The sequence below is a fragment of the Macrobrachium nipponense genome, chromosome 19, assembly GCF_015104395.2.
Source record: "Macrobrachium nipponense isolate FS-2020 chromosome 19, ASM1510439v2, whole genome shotgun sequence".
Classification (NCBI taxonomy): Eukaryota; Metazoa; Arthropoda; class Malacostraca; order Decapoda; family Palaemonidae; genus Macrobrachium; species Macrobrachium nipponense.
In genome coordinates, this window is record NC_061088.1 from 64,691,838 (window position 1) to 64,714,470 (window position 22,633).

Genomic DNA, 22,633 nt, shown 5'->3' on the forward strand with positions numbered 1-22,633 from the left:
AACTACCCTCTGGTAGGCAAGTAGGGATGTAAACACTCCACTTTGCCTTTTGGCCCAGGTTTCAGATTGATCGGTGGCATGAGATGGATATTAATGTAAAGGACCTCAGGTTTGTATTGTTAGGAAAAATACAATTTACTTTAAAAAATTGTGATTTGTTCCTACATAATATACAAAACCCTAGGACCTTTACATTAGGAACTCACTGATTGGTGGGAGGAATGTGAGTGAGCAGCACACCTGGGATATTCCTCCTGGTTATAAGAGCGAGGAGGAGTGCCCTGCCTCTGACAACTTGATTGGAGTATAGGAGCTACATGATCAAGAGTCAGACTTCTGGGAGTTTTTGAAACAAGTCAGGAATCAATAACTCATCCGTAAAGGGCTGGAAGAATAATTAGAGTCGAAGCATTGATGCAAAATTCTGGGAAGGGTTTGCACTATTGCCAGTCTCCTTCCTTCCCTTGCTCGAGGAAGGAGCGGGATTGCTTCTATGATTCTAATAAGAAAAATAAAAAGGAAACTCAATGTGCAAGTAAACCACATCAAATGTCCAATCAGCAGTGTGTTTGATTCCTATCCTCAACTTGAAGGAAGAGGAATAGAAGGACAAGGAGGGGAAGGTGGAGAGGCCAGTCATGCTCACATCCTTCTTACCTCTAGAACCGCACACCATAGGCGAGATGCAAACACAATCTGTGAGCATCCATCACCAGTCCAAGGAAAAAAGGTTGCAAGGACCGTGGGCACAATCTCTTACAACTCGGAGGAAGACGTGTCATCAGACACTTCTGCATTGCAAGTCAGCAGTGAATAAAGGTATCAACACTCAATGAAGGGTGTCAATCCTTCGTAGGTACAGCAACACAACCAATAGGACAAAGTAATGACTGATCGGAGAATGATTTCGAATCTAAGACGTACTCATGACATGACACTCACGTTTTTGAAGGGTGATGTTGAGAACGACCCATGCAAATCGTCTATCTTATTTGTCAATGATGTTGAGAGACGAGATGATGATTCTCGCAAGGCATGTGCGCATTAGATGAGAGTCAAATGCCTTATAGAGACCGAGGTCCCTGTGATGGCAAGACAGAAATTTCTCATCAATAGTTGAATCTCAACCAAGGAGAAACAATACGTACTACTTAGTGAAAGACTAAGGTGAATGGGGACCTACATCTTCAAAGTTGAATTCCTCCCTGAACCAACCCACAAGAAGTGGTTCTTCAGGCAGTACAATCCCTGCATTTTCATTACTGAAAGACTCTCCACCATTCACTGCAAGCACTGACTTTCTCACAGAGCAGCAATGAATAGCAGAAAAACTTTTTCAGTCCTCTGTAAAACACACGGGATTAAAGCCGTCTTCACTGGTTAGTGTCATCGACAGGGAATTTTCTATGGTCAGAATCGTGAGAGCGCTAGAATTCGTAGAATTCCCACGCTCGGCAAGAAAACCTGACTCTTGCAAGACAATAATCAGGCGAGCCTTGTCTCCCACCTTGGTTTTCGCAACACGATGAAGCTGAGCACTCGGCGAGCAGCAGCAAAACCAAGGGATCCAAGCGCTCAGCGAGACACCCGATTTATTTGTAATAATTATTGGAATACCTGTTGCCTGATCATTTAGAAATCAAAGAAAACCCGAGTGTTTTAAAATTACAGAAAACCATAACACGCTGAGAATGCCAGAATTCCAAGGAATTCAGGGCATTCAGTGAGATTCCGGGTATTGTAATATCAATTCTCGGAATTCTCTTCTCGCCTGAGAGTTGCACATCAGAGAAGACCAAAGTACTCGGAGAGTGCAAAAAATTCCAAAGAATTTAAGCGCTCAGTGAGACCTCTAAATTTCGTCAAACGATCAGCGGGGTGGGGCCCCCTCCTCCACTCCTGTAGAAATCAAGGAGGAACAGGCACATAAACAGTCCTATATGCAAGCATTTAGGACTGGAATGCAAGTACAATTCAACAGAATATGCACTTGAGCCTCCCAAAACACAAGAACCCATAGGAGACTGCGAATTGAAATCCATCCAAAAGACAGAAAGAGCCAGGGAGAACATAGTCTCCATATGTTCGAATCCTAAGAATCTAAACACCAGATGTTGAAACGGTGAGAAGTCTCGCCGTCATTAACAGAAGATCCTTCCTCAACGTGGACATACATCTGGTGGGACCTTAAGATCCTTCAGGAACTGTAGTCCCCCGACACTGAATCCTGTGGAGACCAGTCTGCAGGATCCCTCCTATTCACCTTGCCCTTGCCCCTCCCGGTGTAGCCATAGGAACTAAAGGGAATAGGTGAGGAAGACTGGACGGTGTCGCTCTCGCCTGGCTAGCAGAACTAGCAGGAGAAGCAAGACGCGGGCAGCCATACACCTGCGGTGATGGCCGCGACGTGAGTCTATGAGAGCATTCTCACCCTGGAGAAACGTTTTCCCAAGGAGGGTTACGAAACTCTCACATGGCAGGAGAAACATTCGCCGCCAGAGAGACTGGTCGGTCATGCAAATGGTCTGGGCCGAGTTGTGCGTGCACCTGACTGGTGAGGGCCGGTACTGTTTTCTGCAGTCACAGTCCTTGTTGAAGCTGAAACATCTCAAAGAGGACTGAATGGGGGACCCTAAATCGGTCCTCATCGTGTGCACGGTCCTACGGGACCATCATGTCAAGCGATGATCACTGGCAAGGCATGAGTCACCTGAGCGACACACTCTTTTCTTCCACTCCGTGACCGAGTCATGACAGTGAGCGGACTCGGCTTCATCGACTCTAGATGCACGCGAATCTGTAGATTTACGTACACTTGGGGAATCTTACGAAGAGTGCCTGACATGGAACTAGTCTTAGGGCAGAACCTCTAGGACTAGCAGCAGAAGTGCAAACCGAAGTTTGCACTTCTACAACTCCTGACACACTAAAAAACCCTGGGGACAGCACGACAGTTCCTTTTCCCAAAGGAAAAGGTGAGCCAACAGAAGACCCAACTGCCTCCTCAGTTCGAGGAAGCAGACCCTTAGAAGTCTCTTGACGAGACTTTTTCTTGAGGGGGAGGCTACTTTCTCCTTTTCAGCAAGGAACTTCAGAAGTCGAAGGGGGGGAGGTTGAAGAAAAATATGATTACAAAGAGGAAGATGAAAACACTTGATGAGTTCTCTTCCTCCTTGACTACTTCTCCAAATTCTGCAAAACTTCTACAGGATGAGGCACATTTACCTGCAGAGGTAGGGTTAATAATCACAGAGCTGTGGCGAAGGTGTAGTCCAGTAATGAAACTCCCAGGATAGCAGTGGCAAATTAATATGATTTTCAGCAGGGGAACAGTACAAAAGTATGAAAGAGAAAAGGAAATGCCAGCAGAAAAGAAAAAGGCTATCACAAAAAAGTGTTTGTATATTAATCATTAAAGTCAATTAATTATTAACATCAAACACAATTATATATATATTCATTCAAAGTAATAGAAGAAAGATCCCAGGGGGAAATTTGTGATTAACAGCTAGTCATCAAGAGATCACAAACACGTCTTCATTGGAAGATGGCCGAAAGAAAAGCGGGTGTTTACATCCGGGCAAGTGGGCCTACCCGCCTCCCAGACAGTAGTTACTGCCTAACACCTGTTCAAGAATTTAACAGCCATATTCCAGCCTATGCTGAAAGTAATTCCTAATGTAAAGGACCGAGGGTTTGTATATCGTGTAGGAACAGAAAAGGATTACGTTACCATGATAGAATAACCCCAGCACTAGGTAACTGAGCTACATTGGCTACCTGTAAAAGCAAGGTTAGAATACAAAATACTTCTTACAGTCTTCAAAGCTCTAAAATATGGTGAACCAACATATCTGAGAAACTACTTAAATCTTCTTTAGACCTGAAATGAATACTACTGTGATCAGACAAGCAAGTGAAGCATATAGGCTAGGCTATTTGAAGAACCAAAAACAAACTGTATGTCCGGTGAGGAGCATTTGAACATCGCATAACCAAAACTATACAACAAGATAGGTACCACAACCTAAAATGTAAAACACTACAAGAAGAAAGCAAATTTAAAAAAGAACCAAAGACTCTCCTGTTCTGCAAGTGCTACGATACTGACGAGAAAACACTAAAAGATAATTATAAAATATATGGGTAAAGCACCACTGAGCAGCCATTGATCCGGCGAAAGGCCACTTTTTTTCACTCAATATTTAATTGGATAAACAACAATGCAATTCAATATTTAAGCATACTATTCAAAAGATTTAAGTTTCATCAACAAAATGAGATACAGTATTACCTCGAGATACGAAAGGCTCAACTTACGAAAAATCCAAGTTACGAAAGCCAATGCGAACAATTTTACTGCTCTACATACGAAAAGTTTTCAAGATACGAAAGGTTTCTGAAAGTCCGAGATTCGCCCGATAACAATTTTGAAACTCGCGCCGCACGCCGCCATCTTAGTGCTAGTAGACTCGCCACCATCCTCCTGCTCTCCCATTGGTTCCTGATGCTAGCCAAGCCATGAGATCCTTCTCTCTGATTGGACAGCATCCCTCCATCATGCATCTTCTATACGTACGCGCTGGCGTCCCTTAGCTCGGCCACTCCGCACCCGAAACTTTACTGTACGCAATCGGCATTCGTTCTCGCTCCAACGATTCGTTTAGTAACGTAAATTCGTTAGTGATTTCGTTGCAGTACATATTATCGTGTTGTGCGAAGACTGTATATTGTGTAACTTTACGTAAATTAACGTAGTTATGGGTCCCAAGAAAGTTGAAATTCACAGAAAAGAAGCGCATGCTCTCTTTGGAGACAAAGATGGAGATCATAAAGAAGTACGAAGCTGGTATGCGATCGAGTGTAATCGCAAAGGAATACGGCCGTAATCCGTCGACAACAGGCACCATCCCTAAACAGAAGGATGCCATCAAAGCAACTACACCGTCGAAGGGCATCACTATTTTGTCCAGCAAGAGGAGCCATGTGCACGACGAGATGGAACGGCTGCTCCTCATCTGGATAAAAGACAAAGAAATCGCTGGCGATACAGTAACGGAGACAGCAATCGCTCACAAGGCCAGTGCTATTTTCGGCAATTTGATTGCGCAGGCGGAAGACGATGGGAGGGGAAGGGACTTCAACGCCAACCCCAGAGTTCAAGGCTTCGCATGGCTGGTTCGAGAAATTTCGTAAACGGACTGGCATCCATTCGGTGGTGCGTCATGGGGAGGCTGCCAGCTCGGACACGAAAGTGGCCGAAGCCTTTAAAAAGACGTTCGACGAGATGATGACCAAGGAAGGTTACAGTTCTCAGCAAGTCTTCAACTGTGATGAGACTTTGGCCTTTTTGTTTTGAAAAAAAAATGCCTCATCGGACATACATCACGGAGGAAGAGAAGAAGCTACCCGGGCATAAGCCTATGAAAAGACAGGCTTACGCTCGCACTTTGTTCGAACGCCAGTGGGGATTGCAAGGTGAAGCCCCTACTGGTGTATCACTCCGAGACTCCTCGAGCCTTCAAGGCCCACAAAGTGTTGAAGGAGAAGCTTCCAGTGATGTGGTGGGCTAATGCAAAAGCCTGGGTAACGAGGCTTTTGTTCACCGAGTGGGTAAATCTTTGTTTCGGCCCGACTGTGAAGAGTTTTTTTGCAAGAGAAGCGCCTCCCCTGAAATGTCTGCCTGGTGTTCGGACAATGCCCCTCCCCACCCTCCTGCCTCGAGGAAGATATCCTACGGAGTATTCCTTCGTTAAGATTCTTTTTCTTCCGCCCAACACCACCCCTCTCCTCCAGCCCATGACCAGCAAGTGATAGCGAACTTTAAGAAGCTGTACACGAAACATCTTTTCAAGAGATGTTTCGACATCACCGATACCACAAACTCACCTTGCGTCAATTTTGGAAGGAGCATTTCGACATCGTCATTTGCATCCGACCTCATTGACCTAGCTTGGCAGGAGGTTTCGAGGCGAACCTTGAAATTCCTCGTGGGGAGAAAACTCTGGCCTGATGCCGTATCCGCCAGAGACTTCAAGGGATTCGACGTGGGCGAAGCTGGTACTGCAGAGTCAGAAACAGTTGATGATCCCGAAACTGTTTTGGAACCAGATCTTGACGAGATCGTTGCACTCGGCAAGTCCATGGGGCTGTTCGTCGACGAGGACGACATCAACGACCTTCTCGAGGAGCACCAAGAGGAGCTTACGACGATGACCTGAAGGAGTTGGAGGCCATGCAACTTAACGTCGTTCAAGAGGAGTTCTCTAGCAGCGGCGAGGAAGAGGAGGAGGAGCCTATGACAACGGCAGAAATTAAGGATATTCTAGGCGCTTTTCATAAAGTGCAATTGTTTATCGAAAAAAGACACCCCCCGAAAAGGCTCACACAGGTCGTATGCTTGCGCAGTTCGATGACGTTTGCTTGAGTCGTTTCAGGAACATTGTGAAAAGTAGGCAGAAGCAATCTTCCTTGGATCGTTATTTTTTAAAGAGGCCTTCAGTATTAGCAGGAGTAAGCAAAAAGGAAGAACCAAGTGATAAAAAACAGAAAGTTGAAAGCAAAAAGGAAGAACCAAGTGATGAAAAACAGAACGTTGAAAGCGGTGATGAAGTTGAAATTCTGTAAAAAAAAAAAAAAAAAAAAAAACCTACGTAAAAGTAAAAAAAAAAGTTAAAAAATAAAAAAAAAGAAAATTTTTTTTTACATAATTTCTAGATTTTTGTAAGTTAAGTGTTACAGTTTTGTTAAGGTGTTTCGTAAATTTTAGTTTTATGGTTTTCCTTAAATTTTTTGTGTGTTTTCGTAAAGTTATGTGTACGTACGTACGTACGTTATCTGCCGTTTGTCCTCCTCCTCCTCTTTGCCGCCACTATCGGAGATAGCCTCACTCGAAAGGTAGCTTCCACATTTTACGTTACAGTAATAATATTTCTTGTACACTAATATACACTTTATTTACAGGTTTCGATTTTTATTCTTAATTTAGGTATTGAATGGTCAAATTGTTGTAGTATTTCATTGTTTAGTAGGTCAATTATAAGCTTATTATGAAATTTAATGGGTGTTTTTGGAGGGCTTGGAATGGATTAGCCATTTTACATGTAAAATGTGTTCCAAGATACGAAAAACTCATTATACAAAGGCCGCCTCGGAACGGATTAATTTCGTATCTCGAGGTACCACTGTATATGAAACTGCATATGAAGTAAAATAAACAAGTGAAGTCTGTAAAACAATTGTTCAAGTCACTTCTTAAATCCAATATGGTGTGGTATGGTTGTGAGTGCAATTTGGGCCTACACCCGTGGCCACGTCCATCCCAGTGCTCATTTGAACAATATTTGCATATATTTACAATGTTTATTGATATTGCTCAATATTGTAGTTGTAATCAGCACAATAAAACAACATTTTGTTGCCTATACTAGTGAAAAAATGAGGTGTCTTATCCCAGGGTCATGTTTTGAAGTGAAATGCATTTTTACCTTGCAATCAGTGATTTTATCCTAACTGCCATCACAAATGAAACTCCGCAGTGCTTATCTGATTATAATTATACACATTTCGTTCATAATTCACTCCAAACTCCACTTTAAATACGTGTTTGTTGACGGCGAAGCCGTGGTGGTAATAATTTTTCAGCCTTATCATATACAGTACAGGGTTTCCATAAAGTCCCAGTACCATTACAAGTATTTATTAGTTAGAACCATATAACACAGAGTAATGCAGTTTTTTGTATTATATGGTTTCTGAGCAATAAATACTTGTAATGGTACTGGGACTTTATGGACACCCTGTACATCTGGCTGCCAAAAGCACAGGCGAGCAGATGACAGATTGATGAATTGTTTATGACAAAAAATTTTTATCTTTTTTATAGAACTTTCCATTCATTTAAGTTTATATTATTATTTTGACTTTCTTTGAAAAATTTTAATAATTGTATGGCTAATAGAAATGTAACCTTTAATGTTTGCATCCTAGGAAAAGCAAATCATTATTGCCAATTTACCGGAACTGACACATATGCAGATGCCTTTTCATACTGTTTCCATGAATTCTGTGTCATAGTAATGCAATATTGATAAAATTGCTCTAAAATTTATGTATATATATTACAAGTAGATATGCTAAATTCACTTATTTCCATGGTTTTGTATAAGTCTTATCCTAAGTTTGAAGGGTAAACACATACCAATTAGCAACAGTGATTAGGAAAGCGTGAACAACACATCGTAGCTAATGTTCACAGAAAATCATATGAAATTTGTGTCAGGGATCTAGTTACTTTTAAAACAATGTATATTTTCAAATTATCATGAATACGTAATAAATATATGCAATTCATAACCTTATTCTGGTGTTTAACTAATTATTTATATGTTATCTAGCAGACACTTCTTTTTCTTCTTCCCGAACAATTGCCATGTTTACCCATTCACAAGCGTAAAAACCATCGTTGTTTAAGACTGTTGTCAAGAAAGTAAAGTGTCCCAGCGTCTATGGGTACAAGCGTGTGCAGATTTAGCACAGGAATTGGGAAGTTTACTTACACAAGTGACTCCGCAAACATCAAGATGTCAATCTTCTATTCGTAAGGTGTTCTAGGCTAAGTAAAAATTTTGAAAGCATCATGGAAGTAAGTTAGCATTGTGCATGGCTAGACTTTCATTAAGGTCTGTTTAATCAGAAATTATGGCCTTAATTTCTAACTTGGAAAAAACACTTATAATAGGTACTTCGAGAGGAAAGTAGAGGTCTCGAGGTGTTGCTTCCACGGAGGTTAGCTCATGACTGACGCCTAATTCAGGATGGTGGAAGTGCTCAAGTTATTTTTTGGGAAAGTGACCATGCAACCGTACAGGTGTCCACCTGGCCGCACAGCGGTGCTTTACCCTAGGCTAACAAACTTATTTTGAAAACATACAAGGGCCTGCCAAAGAGGGAATCATCCATGTGGAGGGCTGTACATAACACCAAATGGTAATTCTAAAGAATAACTCCGCACGGACTTCAAGGAACGTAACCGCGAATACGACATCCACTAGGGATTGGGCGGCCAATGTATTTTGCCAAGTTTAGTACTGGCCCCTGGGGGTTAGCTAATTACAGTCGACCACCCAAAAATAACGGTAAATTCTTAATAAGCAACTGGAATACTAGGTATAAGAAACTAGCCTATAGCCTAATTTCCAAAGAAATACCGGACACGGAGTTATTACTAGGTATTAAGATTTACCAACCAAACAAGTATAAATATACGCAAACAGCAATACTTAGGTAAACACCTAGCCTATGGTCTCCGATTGGCAGGAACCAGGCTGCATCAGTAGTCTTCAATTTTACATTACCTAGCTAGTAGCCTAATGTAACCAAATATACCTACCTAGGTAGCAATAGGTATCCTATGGCACCATTTTGTTAAAAGTCCACCAGTCCTTATGCCACACCTGTTAAAACTAATTATAACAAACAGCTAAGGCTACGGCAGCAGTCAAAACAGAGAAGCGCCAGAAGTTCGCCTTTCCTAACAAAGCCTTACCTACTAGGCTAGGTAGGACAAGTAAAGTAACCTAGACAACTAAGGCACGTATAGGTATAAGAATAGGACCATATAAATCAGAGACATCTAAGGCACATATATAAGATAGAACTGTACAATTAAAGTCATTACCGTGATCAAAAGTACTTTCAGATACGTTGACTCCAAGCAATGCTAGTATTATCCAAAAATTGACAACAGAGAGAACGTTTAAGGTGTTTGTGTACATGACGTCATCATTATTCCTCTTCTTTCAAATTTTGCTAAAGTAGAATGGGTTAAATTTCAATCATTGCGATAATCCGATGAATTAATTTAATAACACGTACCAAATGATAAGCGTGAATATTTTATCTCATACGTTATTATTATAATTATTACCAGCGAGAGGCAGGAGGGCAACTGGAGGACTCCCTGTTTAAACGCGGCTACCAGTCGTGATTTGGGTCCTGCTCCTGCTCTTGGAGGAATAATAGTTTGGTCCTACTACGTCTTAAGAAATTCTCTTCGGGTGTTTCATTGACTCTCATACAAATCACCGTTGCAATACCCATGGTCATCATTGCCATTATAAATAATGTTGCCTCAATGGAATAATTAATAAAATTTTAAGGCTGTTGATAAAATGGTAAAAATAAATGACTATAACGTTCTACATTTTTCAAGAACACCAGCTTCGTCCTCGAACTTCAAAATATCCTCCCGAGATCCCAGGAAAGACGATAATCACCTTCTTCATCGATGAAATCTGAGAAAACACTATTTCTCAAGTTCCCAAGGTGGGACACTAAACCAGGGCCAAGTGCTACATAGAGACTGATGGCAATAATACGAAATACACTTTCCCTTGAATGACTTGGATCACCTGAAGATTAGCGACCCCTAATACCTCTCCTGAAGAAAATCGACCCCAATATTTTCCTCCTGAAGAAAAGCGACCCCAATATTTTCCACCTGAAGATAAACGACCCCTGCTTGTTGGTGTCTCCAATCTTCAGGTGTCCCACTTTAGCTCATAATATTACAGAAAAAAGGAGAAAAAAATATAGATATATATTCATTAAAAACTACTTTATTAAACATTTGTTAAAAACACAAATTTAGACAAACAATCAAAAGTTAATTAAAAGCGTATTGTCTTGCAATTTCAGTACAAAAATAATCAAACCTACTGTAACCCCTGTGGCTAGCGCGCGCAGTGCAACATTACCTCTTGCCAGAACATACCGAGCTTGCCAAGAATCTTTAAATATGCGGATAAGGCGCGAAGTGCCGTTCTGCCATGGCCTTACTGTAACCCCTGTTAATTCCTCACCTTAAGAAAAGCGACCCCAATATTTTCCACCTGAAGAAAAGCGACCCCAGCATGTGTTGGGGTCGCTTTTCTTCAGGTGATCCAGTGACTTCTTAGCATAGGAGAATTTTGACACGAACTATCCCCCGAATGAATTCTTGGCACAGGGCATTTTCTATACAAACTAAGTGATGCAGAGCACAATACAAAAATTAAAAAAAATATATATGCTTTAATCAACTATTAATGGGAAATCAAACTGCAATTATTTTCTTATCTGGTCTTACAAGGAATTCTGCCTTCTTCTCCTGAAGAGGACACTCCCCTTCAAGGGTGCCCTCAAAGAACTGGCCTCCCTAAAGAGCCTTTGGCCTTAACACTTGGGGCCCTCACCAGGCCTGCTTCCCCAGCTTGGCAGGATACTTGCCCTCCTCTGAGGAAGCAGCCTCTGGGTAGGACCCTTCCCATCAGGACTGGTCTCAAGTGACTAGCCAGTATTGTGGGATTTTGGGCTCATCATTGAAGTTCTTGGGCACTCTTCAGGCCCGCTTCACCGGGCTAGCAGGATACCTGCCTTCCTCCAAAGAAGCTGCCTCTGTGTCAGGCCCTTCCCTTCAGGGCTGGTCTCAAGCCTTGGAGGCTTTTGGGCCTCATCCTTGAAGTTCTGAGTCTTCTCCAAGCCTGTTTCCTCAGCCTGGCAGGATAACCTGCCTTTCTCCGAGGAAGGCAGCCTCTGGGTCGGACCCTTCCCTTCGAGTCTGACCTCAAGAGACTGGCGAGTCTTAGGGACTTTTGGGCTTCATCCTTGATGTTCTTTGGGGCTCTCCAGGCCTGCTTCTTCAGTCTGGCAGGATACCTGGCTTCCTCCGAGGAAGCAGCTCTGGATCGGACCCTTCCCTTCATCAGGCTGGCCTTAAGAGACTTGCGAGTCTTGGGGCCTTTTGGGCCTCATTCCTGAAGATCTTGGGTCCTCTCAGGCCTGTTTCCTCAGCCTGGCAGGATACCTGGCTTCCTCCGAGGAAGCAGCCTCTGGTTCGGACCCTTCCCTTCAGGGCTGGCCTTAAGAGACTTGCGAGTCTTGGGGGCTTTTGGGCCTCATCCCTCAAGTTCTTGGGTCCTCTCCAGGCCTGCTGTCTCAGCCTGGCAGGAAACCTGGCTTCCTCCGAGGAAGCAGCCTCTGGGTCGGACCCTTCCCTTCAAGGCTGACCTCAAAAGACTGGCTTGTCTTGGGGACTTTTGGGCCTCATCTTTAATGTTATTTGGGGCTCTCCAGGCCTGTTTCTTCAGCCTGGCATCTAAAAATCTTTCAAGCAGCTCCTAACTCCTCAGGTTCTCTACTTTTTTCTTCGTCAACATTCTTCAGTTTACCTCCACAACGATAAATCACACACATACATACACACACACACACACACACACACACCACACACACACACACACACACATATATATATATAATATATATATATATATATATAATATCTATATATATAATATTATATATATATATATATATATATATATATATATATATATATATATATATATAAACTATATATTATTATATAATTAAATAATAATAATAAAGGGGCCCATAAAAAACACCAAAATATAGAGAGAAAAGTACTATATTTCAGAGACTGCTGTCTCTCTCTTCAGGTATATGAATGAGAAAAGTTTACAGAAAAGGTGGTATTTATTCCAAGAGATCAAACCACAAGACCAAAGAGACAACCAACAATAAAATAAAAATTCTTCACCTGGACAACATTAAGACAGTGACTCAGACCCTTGGAAAATCTAACCCTTTTGCATTTACTTACCCAAACACCTCAGCCAAATCCCTGATTAATGTCCAACAAAAGACATTCCCCAAGGAAACGGGGGTTTATGAAATCCCATGCCAGGACTGTGACCAATCTTACATCGGATTTACAGGAAAATCACTTCCCCAGGGATTAATACAACACAAACGGTCAGTTAGGTATGGACAACAGAACTCAGCTATTTTCAACCATATAAATGAACATAACCATAGAATAAACTGGAATTTGTCACGTATAATTTATAGCAGCAACTGCCAGTACAAGAGTCAAATGGTGGAATCGGCCTTAATAAAGGAGAGGCAGGTAATGAAACATCTCAAAAGGAGCATGGGTTTCAGATGTGATCGACAAGGTTTTCATTCAACTAACGCTTAGAAGATTAAAGGGGGTGACCTAAATTGGTTTACCTGTGGATGGATCTCTTGGTATAAATACCACATTTTCTGTAAACTTTTCTCATTCATATACCTGAAGGAGAGACAGCATTCTCTGAAATATAGTACTTCTCTACTTTTCTCTCTATATTTTGGTGTTTATATGGGCTCCTTTTATTAGATAGAATTCTGTTGTAACAGAATATTTTTACCAGTCATATATATATATATATATATATATATATATATATATATATATATATATATATATATATATATATTATATATATCTCCTGTATATCTCCCAACGCCGACAGAAGGCTTCTGAGAATTCCGAGACTTATCAAATATTTATTGGACCATGGAAAGCAATAGAAACAATAAGCAATTTACCGATTACAAAAGTAGAGCTTATAAAAAGAAAACCAAAGGGAATAAAAGGGGAACGCAATAAATAAGTAAATAAATAAACTATGTCTTAGGGATGCGGACACATAGATTTTGAGAAAATCGTAAATTTCTGTTTCTGTGGGCAGATAAACTGCTCATTTATTTCAGATTTATGAAAAAGTGGCTGCTAAGAGCAAGAGCCCGTGCCAAGTTCGTACCTGGTTCCTGGTTCTTAAGCTATTACTCCATAAACACAGTTACGAGCATACTTCACTATTCGCCTGCCTGAGGTGCAGATGTATTCCCTTTGTTTGTTTGTTTGTTTTCCATGTCTCTGCCTATGTAAGCAGATAAAACAGGAGCTCATTGTTTAGCAAATATGCTTCTGTTTTCAGTTATTTCGAAGGAATAAATTGCAAATAAGAAAGAAAACCTAAACAACACACACAAGGAAGTAAATTTGGACCCCGCAAACTGAAGGATTACCTGTTCCTTTCCAATGCGCTCATTGCCTGACCAAGTCTTTTGCTTTATACTTTTAAGTTTACAATGAAAATATAAGAGTATATATCATACTTCCACATATCTACGAGTTACAGAAAAATACGATAATTTCTGTTGCCTTCTTCGGACCTTGCTTCAGACTGGACCCTCTGATGGTAATGTAGTTCAGTGCTCATATTCGAATTTAGGATGCACGAACCAGAACGTCATTCAGAATTTCAGATAGGATAAAGAAAGGCTACCAAATATCTCTAAGTGGTTCATTCTTTTATCGAAGTGTGAAGTTAATCCGGAATTTCATAAATGATCCAATCAGATGGTGCTATCCAGCTTTTGCAAAGGCGTTACACCAGGAACAAACAAGAAATGTTTATAGTTTTGCTATTCTTATTCTAGTGCGAGTATGGATGTCTCATATAATTGCCCTCGGACCAAGTAGACCTTCAGTTTTTCACAATGGGATGTGAATAATTCAATTGAGTTTTTGAAAGCAGGATTTGACAGAAGAATAAGAGTTATCACACCAGCAAGTTTGAATCAGTTTGGTAGAATTTAGTGGGATCTTGGAAACGGCAACAGCAGACGATATTAGTCGTTGTTGAAAAGTGTCAACGCTTAGATCAAAGCTTGTGTGGGCTTTTGTGGTGGAGTCATTTATAACTATAAAAAAGAGAAAAGGCTCGTCATCTGTATTGGCCAAGTTAAGGGTAAGTATTTCTAATATAAGAGCGCAGTCAAAGTTGATTGTAACCCTCTCGTTTCCTACCTAATGTCTAGTCTCTTGCCTGCGTGACCATCTCGAGCGTAGCGAATCCGAGCCAAATTCAAGCTGCTCTTATTGACGATCTGCAAAGGGTTTTCGTTAATGTCATTGAAATGCAGGGATCTGGATGATTTATGCTGGTAATTATCCACTGAGCACTAGATATGGTTTCCGTTGTCATTTACGATAACTCACACTAGCGTTGCTTGAAATTTAAGTGTAGCTAGCTAGCTTATACCTATTACCTACCTACCATAGGTATTAACCTACTAACCGTTTTGCTGCTTAGGCCAGCCTAGGCTAACGCCCTTGGCAGCAAATTGTAGGGATCTTTCCCGATATCTATGACTAATATTTCTTGAGAGTCATTATCCTTATGATAGGTATTCACAGTCGTTTGTTTATAATAGCTATACCTAGTATGGTAATCTCCGATGGGCTTGTACTAAACATGTCGCAAAGGTGGATGCATACCGGGTTACTACCTACCTAGGTACTAGGGTATAATACTTGGGAGTCATTACTAACTACTATACTCTGTTTTTTTCCAACTGTCCATCTGCTTGTGGTGTTTGTGCATGGTAACACTGCGTCCCAGGCTTTAAATAATATCCTATTTCGAATATAAACGGTGTAATTCGCTTACAGTAAATTATTAAAACACTTTTCAGTTGCAAACGTACACCCAGATATCCTTTTATTTACCCAAAACGTACACAGAGTAAGTATTTAGAGCCCGGGACAGTGTTACCATGCGCGACCACCACAGGCGGATGGACAGATGGAAAAAAACAGAGTATAGGAAAGATCCAATTAGCCTAGTCTATACATAGGCCTTGGCGAGACCACTTCAAATATTATAGCATAATTTTTAGAGCTGGGGTTAAACAAGTTTTGTTCATCAGCATTATTTTTACCTGAGTCCGTGTGCTAGATATGCAGTGTCTTATCATCTTTATCTTCATCTAGGTTTACCTATGTTTTGGGAGACTGCCCCTTTGGACATCATTAGGTACGGATACAACCCATTTCGTCACCAGTCCGCTTCATCACCTACCCCGTTCGTCGCTAAATGCCCATTTCATCGCCAGGAATACTATGTACTCCAGTGTGAAATCTGTTTTGTCACCATTAATTCTGCTTTCCTTAGGCTAGACTGCAATAATAGCTACACCTCCAACATTATATTTTCTCACTTGTGTTGTATGTCGATATTCACTGATTAGGGCATTCTCTGCAGTATTTGTATGGGTTTAGCTTTCCGCTAAAATTATGCTACATTGTAAGGCAAACATAATAAATTGTTAAACTGATAAACTGTTTTTGTAATATCCTCCAAAACAACTTGTGTAATTATGCTGCATTGTAAGACAAATGTAATATGTAAACAGTTTAACTGGTTTTTGTCCTACAAGACAATTTTTATAATACAATTAATTACGTACAATTAATTAGGTGGTGACGAAATGGGCTCAGATGATGGTGATGAAACAGATTCAAAAAATGGTGATGAACTGGACTGGTGACGAAATGGCCAGATCCCATTAGGTATAGTTTCAGTTCATAGTTTTTATTAATAGCATTCTTCCATTTTTTATGTTCTAAAATATCTTTGTCTTTAGTGTCTTCGTAATATAAGAGTTTTAAAAAATTGTTTTTTTTTTTCATAGTCTTTCTTATTGAAAAGTGTGTGCCCTGTAGTATTCAGAGGTTATTTTTCCAATATTTATAACATTTATTGGAGATTGATGCCTTTAATTTGTCCATTTTCCTTTGAGTAAGTACCATGGTTTTTGTCTTGTGTTCAGATAGTATATCAGTAATTTTTACCATATACCAACTGAATATTAAAAAGCAGTACTTAATCTTGTAAATAAATTTTCTCTGTGGTTCATAGTTCCTCAGCACTCACTCCACAAATAGACACATACTCTGTGTCACTCTTAGGTTCAGAGCTGTATGTTTTGGATATTTTATTTTTTCTATATTCTCTGCCTATATTAGAACTTTTTTCACTGATAATTTCATTTGTTATTCAATATGTTATTTGTTGAAGATTTTTTGATTTTTTTGTTTCTGGTCAGTTGTCAGTTGTTTAATTAAGTTACGGTTATGGATTTTATGGTTAGCCAGGGTGATCCACAGTACATCTTCTTTCCAGTCCACCACATTGTAATACGTATACTGATTTTCTCTTTTAGTTTCTACTTTCTAGATTTTGTATTGCCTTTTCCACATCTGGAATGCAAGGTTGTTGCACATTTTTTTTGGTTTTCTCTCTCATTTTTTTTTCATCCGTGACAGTAAGTGATACTGGAGGTTAGCTCCAACTGCTACTTTTCCTGATTCATGTGCAGTGCTTTTGAGAATTAATAAGTCTTTGAAAAAAATGTTTGTAACTTTTCATTTATTCAACTTCCACTATTTGACAAATTATTTGTAACTTTTGATTTATTCAACTTCCCTCTATTACTTTATTTACATCTGTGTGTTTCACAGCCCTCACATTATTTTTTTTTTATGTCATCTATTTTTTTTTTTTTTCATTTCCAGAAGGCTGTCTGATTTGCTTCCTGTCCTAGTTATCCCCTCTTCTTTTCCAATATTTTCTTGACTATATAGTCTGTTTACTGTTTTCTTATACGTAGTAGGTACTAAAACATTAGTCTTTCACTAGCTAGTATACATTTGCCTTCGTTTTTTTTGAAACCCACCACTTGTTCCGATACGTAATACAAACCCTCGGTCCTTTAACCAATAGGAAGGTAGCTAGCGCAGCTGGAACGGTCGTAAGCTTCGAACAAGGGGAGAACGGTAGTTAACTGCTTGTCCGAATCGTCGCGCGCCGCGCCGACTGGGAGGTAAACAAATCACTTTGCTTTCGGCCGTGTGTGGGAAGGACGTGTTCGCCATCGCTCTGCCCGCTTTGTCGTTTGCTTCAACTTTGAGTATTTGTTTTCTCTTTCTGTATATCAGGAGTGATTGTAAGTACTTTTTCTCAATTCTATTGTCTTGCAATGAGTGAATTAGAGGAAATTGAAATATCACCGCGCCCTCCAGTCGCCCGTAGAGTGTGTCCCGGGCTGGAGGGGCGTAAATGTGGAGGGTTCAGGTCATTCGTTGAGGTGGAACCCCCACGAGGTTTGTACCTCGTTGTCGGGGCGAGAGTGCTCCCGCAACGAACCATGTGTGGTTTGTATGAATTGGTCCGAGGTCGCATTGTGGGTGCTGTACGAGGGCAGGAAGAGACTTAGGCCGGCCAAGAGTCATCGGAAAGTCCAGTGACTCCTTTGGTGACGGACACTTCGTCCTCTTTCCTGCCTCCCCCCCCTAAAACGGCCAGCCCCCCACGTTTCGCGCCTTCCCCTGCGGGGGGGTGTAGCGGAGTCCTTTTTCCTCTCTCGATCCGTCGAGTGTGGAGGAGGGGCGCCCGCCCGCTACCCCCCGGACGTACAGCTGTACTCGGGGTCTTCCGTCCGCTCTGGGGGGGGTGCTCAGCCCCCCAGGCGCGGGGAAGCCCCTCCAATTAACCCGACTGTTGCTTCCGCAGGTGTGCCATCAGCGAAGGACGACTTGGGACAGGTGTGGGAGTCGCTGGGACTGCAGGGAGTGCCCAGCATCCAGGGGTTGCTACAGCGGTTGGCGGGGTCGGCGGTGGTCACTCATGGTGCGGTGACCACCACTACTACCACATTAACGACACCAGCGTATGAGATGCCACCACATCTGGTATATACGCCCCATATAATGTCGGTGACACCCACGGTGGCAGTACAAAAACCAATTGCCGCCGTTCCAAAGAGGACGATGCCACCACCACCTGGATTTTTTCCTTTGCCGACCCCGGACTTCCGCTGCCCAAAGAGTACCCCCCTGGACCTGCCGCCAGTGCCACGGATGACGGTGACTGTCGACAGGACGCCTGGCTCTCCCGTGGTACCTGCCGTGCCTGCCGTACCTGTTGCCGCTCCAGCTACTCTTTCCTTTTCAGATAGGCCTGCACATTCCATTTCAGATGTTCCTGCCGTTCCTGCTGTTCCCGGACCTGTTCCTGTCGTTCCCGCTGCTGGTGTTGCTGTCACAGTCTCAGGTCTTTCCGGACAGGTGCAGTCGGGCCCTGTTGCTTCGGCAACTGCCCCGGCTCCCTCCTGGATGGAAGACCTGACGTCTGTCCTGCGGAGCCTGGCGAAGAAGAAGAGGAAGAGGAAGAAGGTGTCGTCGTCGTCTTCATCGTCTTCGTCGTCGTCTGCTGCCTGTCCTCCTTCCCCCTTCGACTTCTAAGGCTAAAACAGCCGAAGAAGAAGAAGGCTGCCTCCTCCCCCCCTAAGAAGACTCCTTCGGGATCTTCTAAGGGCCCGGCTCGCTCAGGCGAGCTGGGGAGCTCTTCTGCTGGTCCTCCTGTTCCTTCGGGTACAGGGCCCGTCGCTTCTTCTGCAAAGAAGAAGTCGACGGGGACCAGAGGTGCATCAGCCTCGGCTGGTGCGTCCTCACCTGGTGCTAGTGGTTCTGCGCTAAACCAGGTTCCGTCTCGGCCGCTTCTCGTTCGCGAGAAGCACCGAGTGGACGCTCTTCCAAAGAGGACCGTCCAGCCAAAGTTTTGACGTCCGAGCTCGCTCGCCGTCAAGACAGCGGCGCGGAGCAGAAGACTGGCGAGAGTCGTGCACACGACTCTCGCCAGGCCAGTGGACGCTCTCGCAGCGACCAACCGGCTGCTCGGGCTGACGTGACGGTCGCTGACCGGCCACGGGTGAGGCGAGGCAAGGAGTCCCCCACGGCCGCCGTACCAGCCACGGCTGGTACCAGCGGTTTGACGCGCCAGAGAGGACGCTGGCCGGTCTCGACGCGAAAGGGAGCCTAGCAGGTCACGTCCGCCGCTCCGATGGGACGGGCGGAGACGGTGACCAGCGGCAGCTCGCCTGACGCTAGAGATCGGTCTCGACGTTCTCAGCCGAGCCAATCGCCCCAGGCAGCAGCGGCGACGCTAGGCTGCTGCTCGACCGTCACCGCGGGTTGACGATCAGCAGCAGCCCTCCACGCACGCTGGTCCTGCCAGCAGCGCGGGGGGGAGCGTCAGGTCTGCCTCTCCCGTACCTTCAACCTCCTCGGGCTATACCTGGGAGGAGCGAGGTACCAAGGAGCGATCACGAGAGGTGCCGCTCGTGACCCGGCTATGACGCCGTACGGCTCAGGCACGGTCTTAGACCGACCAGGACGTACGCGCAAGTAGTTGGAGGCGACCGTCAGGGGTCTGTCGCTGTTCTTCCTTCTGAAGAGGAGTATCGAGGGATATGCTCTTGCTGGAGGGACTGGATGGTCCTACTCCACAAGACGCTGTGACGCCCGAGATACAGAGGAACTTCGCAGAGGTCATTAAGCTGATGCGTCTGCATAATGACCTCGCGGAAGGATCGCCGCTACCACCAGCAGAGCCCACGTCCCGGCTCGAGTCATTTTGGGTCCCAACGAGGGAGCCCAAAATGACGATGGGGTTGCCACGATCAGAGCTTGCGACTCAGTCCTGGATCAGGTGGAGAATCTCGTCTCAGGACGGGAGGACTCGCTAAAATCCGGACGGTCCTCTAAGCTGCTTCCTCCTCCTCTACAGCGGCAGAGGCGATTCTAACGTGCCATCGGAAGACCCGATACTGCCGAAAAACAGGTTAACCCGGAGTTAGCGAGGCTGACTCCAGGTGTGTCCCTGCAGCAGCTCCTGTCGGAGAACCTATGGTTCTCGCAGCAGGAGGCACTTTGCCCTGGAATACCTCTATGGCAGCATTCCAGGCAGTTTCCTGTTGGATTTGTGGTCCCTCACAATATCCAAAGTAGCGGCCGGCTCCGGGAGTTCTGCTCTCGAAGACGACGCTTCTTTTAGGAGACTGTGCCAGTCTGGAGGAAGAGCAATCTTCTTTACCTCGCCCATCAGACTGCTAACCTGTGGGCCAACTTGGTTCTTCGACGTAGGGACGCAGTCCTTACCCGAGTGACCAAGGGGCTTGGGCGTGAGGCGGCACTCGGGCTACGAAATGGACCTCTTAGGAGTTCCCCAGCTCTCTTCCCTGGAGAGATGGTGGACGCTGCGGTGGAGCGGCGGCGCACTGACGAGAGTGACCGCTTAGTCCACCAGGCAGTCTCGAAGGTTTCTGGGCAATCTCGAGTAACTGCGGCCAAACCAAAGAGCTTGGCTAGCGCTTCCCACGGCGGCGAAGACGGTTGCACCGTCCAAACCCCGTGTGAAGACTCCAGTTGTTTTGACTTCTGCGAGAGGAGGCCGCAACCAGCCCTCCTCCCAGCCCTCCTTTCCCCGAGGAGGTGCTGGAAAGAAGGTCGAAACGAGGAGGGTAAACGCTAGGGACGGCGTTCCCCCCACCTGACTGCGGCCGAAGTGCCATGGCGAGCCATTGGGCGACTTGGCAGCGCTACGGCGCCGAGAACTGGATAGTAGACGTCCTTCGGGAGGGATATCTACTACCCTTCGAGTCTCAGCCCCCCCTCATCTCCAAACCGGTCCATCTACAGACCTATGTCCGGGGATCAGCAAAGGACAACGCTCTTCGACAGGAGATCAAGACCATGCTGGCGAAACGAGCTGTAGAAATCGTGGAGGACCAGTCACCCGTGCTTTTACAGCCGCCTCTTCCTAGTGGAGAAGGCATCGGGGGGTTGGGCTGGCGCCCCGGTGATAGACCTCTCTCCCCTGAAACCGCTTTCGTTCGCACGACGCGGTTCACGATGGAGTCGGCACGCTCAGTGCTCGACTCGATCAGGGGGAACGATTTCATGCTTTCAGTGGACCTGAAGGACGCGTATTTTCAAATACCCATCCATCAGTCCTCCAGAAAGTACCTCCGCTTCATCTTCGACGGGACGGTGTACCAATTCAGGGCACTTTGTTTCGGTCTCTCAACCGCCCCACAGGTGTTCACGCGAGTGTTCACTCTGGTGTCGGCTTGGGCCCATTCGAACGGGAATACGTCTTCTGAGGTATCTCGACGATTGGCTGGTCCTGGCGAGCTTCCGCTCGCAGTTTGCTACAGGACAGAGATCGACTCCTCAAGTTTTGTCGCGATCTGGGGATCGTGATAAACTACGAGAAGTCCGATCTCGAACCCAAGCAGAAGATGAAGTACCTGGGTATGCTGATAGATACGGTAGCAGGGCAAGTCTTTTCCCGCAGATTTGCGTATCAGCAAATTCAGGGAGGCAGCCGGCCGGTTCCTGTCGCGGCAGGAACAGGCAGCACAGCAATGGCAAGTCGTGATCGGCCATCTGTCGTCACTCGAGAAGTTAGTCCCTCACGGGCGTCTTCACCTACGGTCTCTCCAGTGGAGGCTAAGGGAGAGTTGGTCCCAGACCAGCGATCCTCCTTACTTTCCCGTGGCTATCACGGACAAGGTGAGGCAGGACCTAGCTCTCCAAGAGTTTCGGGACCGCTTGGTGGGACACTCAGTGGTGTTGATGTGCGACAACACCACAGTAGTGGCATATGTCAACAAGCAGGGGGGGCTAGTGTCTCTTCCGCTCCATCAGTTGACAGTGCAGGTGCACGAGTGGGCCACGGCTCACTCGATAGAGCTGTCAGCACGCTACATTCCAGGCAAGAGGATGTAGTAGCAGACAAGCTCAGCCGTCGGGATCAGGTGATAAGGACCGAATGGTCTCTACACCAACGATGTGGCGGAAAGGCTCTTCAACCTGTGGGGGCGACCGGTCCGTAGACCTGTTCGCCACCCGGCAACAACAGAAACTTCAGGTTTTCTTTTCAGCCGTGCCGGACCCATGGGCAGCTGCAGAGGACGCTCTCCAACACCCCTGGGACAACCTCTTCGCTTACGCCTTTCCTCCCTTCTGTCTGATTCGGAAAGTGATCAGTCGAGCGCTGGTCACTCCCAATCTCAGAATGATCCTGGTGGCTCCCAAACGACCTCAAGCCGTTTG

General features: G+C 44.6%; 2 protein-coding genes across 5 annotated transcripts in view; one reads left to right on the forward strand and one right to left on the reverse strand.

Annotated features, from left to right (window-relative positions):
- The window catches only part of LOC135217648 (protein cereblon-like), a 191,230-nt gene extending 181,306 nt beyond the window's left edge, over positions 1-9,924 (reverse strand). The window contains exon 1 of the mRNA XM_064253625.1: positions 9,680-9,924. Within this exon, the coding sequence (XP_064109695.1) occupies positions 9,680-9,776 (97 nt within the window). The 5' untranslated portion in view covers positions 9,777-9,924. The remainder of the gene's footprint in view (positions 1-9,679) is intronic.
- Positions 1-22,633, forward strand: part of LOC135217586 (serine/threonine-protein kinase DCLK1-like) — a 368,329-nt gene that overhangs the window by 47,693 nt on the left and 298,003 nt on the right. Inside the window, exon 1 of one of the 4 annotated variants that reach the window (XM_064253588.1) lies at positions 14,485-14,642. The exons of 1 other annotated variant lie outside the window; for it this stretch is intronic. Coding sequence is in view for 1 of the 3 variants with exons in the window: in XM_064253578.1 (XP_064109648.1) it covers positions 14,833-14,838 (6 nt within the window). In the remaining 2 variants the exon portion in view is untranslated. Of the gene's footprint in view, positions 1-14,484; positions 14,643-14,813; positions 14,839-22,633 lie in introns of those variants that run through there. 2 more of the 4 variants (XM_064253607.1, XM_064253578.1) reach the window with 2 other exon arrangements.